The 3,352-nt window shown below is 62.2% G+C and overlaps 1 protein-coding gene across 1 annotated transcript; it reads right to left on the bottom strand.

Annotated features, from left to right (window-relative positions):
* Positions 1-27: 27 nt before the first annotated feature.
* On the bottom strand, positions 28-2,202 carry LOC122192290 (complement factor D-like). The gene is made up of 5 exons (XM_042892817.1): positions 2,105-2,202; positions 1,651-1,804; positions 1,402-1,546; positions 917-1,174; positions 28-269 (listed from the first exon to the last, which is right to left on the bottom strand). The coding sequence occupies exons 1-5, from the start codon at positions 2,163-2,165 to the stop codon at positions 90-92; spliced, it is 798 nt and encodes a 265-aa protein (XP_042748751.1). The 5' UTR covers positions 2,166-2,202; the 3' UTR covers positions 28-89.
* Between the last annotated feature and the right edge of the window lie 1,150 nt (positions 2,203-3,352).

The raw sequence follows: 3,352 nt of genomic DNA, 5'->3' as shown, positions 1-3,352 counted from the left end.
TTAACCCCCCCCCCCCCCCCCCCCCGGATCCCCACTTCATAAGCAGGAGCTCAGGGTCCCCATCCCCCTCTGTGCCCAGCAGCGTGGGCTCAACGCTTGGCCACGTCCTCATCCCCATCCCTGGAGGCCACGATGCTGTCAATCCACTCAGCATAGGGTGCAATGCGGGTGTAGATGGCTGGCTTCTTGTAGTTGCCACAGACACGAGAGCCAGCCGTCACCACCCCCTCAGCCACACCATTGCAGACCAAAGGACCCCCGGAATCACCCTGTGGAGACAAAACACATTGCTCTCAGGCTGCAGTTTTGGATCAGAATCGCTGCTGTCCCCTCCCAGCCCTCACAGAATGGCCAGGGTTGGAAGGGACCTCAAGGATCACAAAGCTCCAACCCCCTGTCACAGGCAGGGCCACCAACCCAGGCTGCCCAGGGCCCCATCCAACCTGGCTTTGAACACCTCCAGGGATGGACGGGGCATCACAGCCTCTCTGGGCAGCTGTTTCAGCACCTCAACACTCTCATAGCAAAGAACTTCCCCCTGACATCCAACCTCAATCCTGCTTGTCCTGCTGTTATCAACCCTTTCGTAGAGTTGATTCCCCTCCTGTTTGCAGGCTCCCTTTAGGTACTGCAGGCTGCACTGAGGTCACCCCGCAGCCTTTTCTTCTCCAGGCTGAACAAGCCCAGCTCCCTCAGCCTGTCTTCCTAGGGGAGCTGCTCCAGCCCTCAGCTCATCTTTGTGGTTCTCCTCTGCTCCTTCACCCACAGCTCCCTGTCTTTCTTACACTGGGACCCCTCTTCTCACCTGGTGCAGGGATGAAACCCCATCCCACCCCACACCCTCCACCCTCCCCAGCATCCTCCCACTCCTCTCCCCAGCCCCCCCCATGGGATCATCTCCTCCCAGGGCTCCGACCTTGCACGTATCCTTCTTACGGGAGTCGGTGCACATCATCTTCTCGGTGATGGTGCGGTCGTGGCGGGTGCGGTGGTTGCAAAGCTCTCTGCTGATCACCGGACGCTTTACTTCCTGCAGCCGATCCGCTCGCTTCCCGCTGTGTGTCACCGTCCCCCACCCCGCGGCATCGCACAAAGTATCGGCCGCCACCTCCCGGTCCTCGCGTTGGAACGGCAGCACCTTCACGTGTTCGTTCAGCTCCGCTTTTTCCTCCAGCTGCCACCGAGAGAGAAAGGCAGAGGGGTCAGGGGGATGAGACACACAGCCGGGCTTCCTCTTGAAGCCCCCAGGATGCAGCTTGGGGTCGGCATCGTGGGGATGGATGGAGGTGTTGTGACGCGGCTCGGAGCTCCGTGGGATGCAAAGGGGTCGAGGGGGCCAAGAGGAGAAGGAAGGAAGGTGAGCGCGGTGTGGGAGGTGGGGAGGGGGTGAGGGGAGCCCACCTGGAGCAGCAGGAGGTCGTCCCGGTTGTTGTGGATGTTGCTGCCGGGGTGGGCGATTTGTGCCTTCACACCATACAGCCGTTTGTGGGGCTCCGGTTCGGTCAGTGAATGAGCGCCCAGCAGCACCTGGAAGCGTTTATCTCCCCTGTGGGGTGAGGGAAGGGGCTCAGCGTTTTGAGCTGGGGGTCTGCAGGGCCCGGAGTCCCCGTCCCCCCCAGGTGCAGCCCCCCACATCCCCACATCACTCACGTCTGCTCGGTGCAGTGCGCGGCGCTCAGGACCCACTGGGGGGCGATGAGGAATCCCCCGCAGACGTGCTGCCCGTCCAGCTGCAACGAGGCCATATAGGGCCGCAGGTGGGGCTGCGACTCCGACCCCCCCAGGATCCGACCCCGGGGCTGTGCTGGTGCAGGGAGGGGAGAGGCAGCGTTAATTGGGGGACACCGGAATGAGAGACCCCTCGAGATCCATCCCCACACCCTTAGGGACCGCAGTGGGGTTTCCTGTCTCCACATGAGGTCTCCCTTCTCTAAGCGCCTCGATGTCCCTTACAGCCACCCCCAGAGAAGCGCAGTGTGATGCTGCTCTGTGTCACTGTGACCCCACCATGGGTCTCTGCCCACCAACCGAACCCATCTGACAGCCCACAGCCCTCCTGGGGACACTCAGCTCTGTCCCCATCCCAATCCCATGCCATGCTCACCATCCACCACGGCCCCCAGCATCAGGACAAGGACAGATCCAGCAGCAGCGCACGGCCCCATGGCTGCAGTGAGCGGGGATGGGATGGGGATTGGTTTTATATCCAGTTTGGGGCCACGGGGAGGTCAGGAAGGGAAAAAGGAGGGGATTTCCGCAGCGAGGCGAAGCCAGACGTGCTTCAACTCTCCACTATAAAACAGATCAAGCATTCCTGGACAAACAACTTCAGGAGGAAGCAGCCGTTCCCAGCTGCTGGGTCTGGCAGCAGCAGGAGGGGATTTCTGCAGCACTGAGGGGTCGGTGGATGTGGGGATGAAGAGGTCGGGGTGTGCAAGGAGTGATGGCCCCTCTGCCCTTCAACTCGGTGCCACAAAGCAGAGTCACAGCCCTGAGCCCTTCCCAGCACCGCACAGAGCAGTGGGGCAGCACTGGGATGGTTGTTCCAACCCAACCCTACTGCACAGCCCTCACCCCTTACAGCCCATGGGCTGCTGCTCTGTGATGTTAAGTGAAGAACTGAGAAGGGAACCTCAACTGGAACTGCAGGTTTTTGGGTTTATTTTTGCTTTTTATCAGCATGAAATCTCTTGGGGTTTATTTCAGGCTACGGTGCAGTTATCCTGAGCTGCAGCCGTGCCAAAGCCATCGCTCCGGAGTCACCGTGAGCCTGGCGATGTCTGCCTCCATCCACGTGGGAAGGGGGCCCTGCTGGGGGTCTGTGCCACGGGAGCAGAGCCTGACATCGGGATTTCTGCACTCCAGGCCCGGTCAGAGCGGCTTAACTGCAATGATTCGGGATTTAACGTTAAATACGCCAGGAGATTTTTGCCCACTTAGGGTCGAAAATGGAACGAAGGCAAAGCGCAGAGGCACAGAGCTGCTCCCAGATGCCCCGGCCCTGAATTTGGGGAGTTTCCCGAATGCGGGAGCCGGGCTGAGCCTCGGGGCGGTGCCGCGTCTGACCCCACGGGGGGGCAGTGGGGCTCCGGGGGGGTGGGGGGGCCCTGAGCCGAGCGGTGGGGGCTGCTTGGGGGTCAGGCGGCCGATTCCCGGAGGGAGGATGGGGAGGGGTGGGATGGGGTCCCAGAGCGGGGTGGGAGATGGGGTCCGGACCCTCTGCAAAGCCCGGGGGGCAGAGCCGCCTTATGGGGGTGCGGAGCGGTGTGGGGGGGGTTGGATGCGCCGCACGGCGGGGGACATAAAGCAGCACGGGGGCACCGCCCCCACTCGGTGCCACCTCCCCCCCCCC

This window comes from Lagopus leucura, unplaced genomic scaffold (genome assembly GCF_019238085.1).
Source record: "Lagopus leucura isolate 7727_CA_CO unplaced genomic scaffold, USGS_WTPT01 145-18_obj-0_obj, whole genome shotgun sequence".
NCBI lineage: Eukaryota > Metazoa > Chordata > Aves > Galliformes > Phasianidae > Lagopus > Lagopus leucura.
The sequence above is the reverse complement of the archived record's forward strand: the minus strand, read 5'-3'. Positions and strand labels throughout refer to the sequence as shown.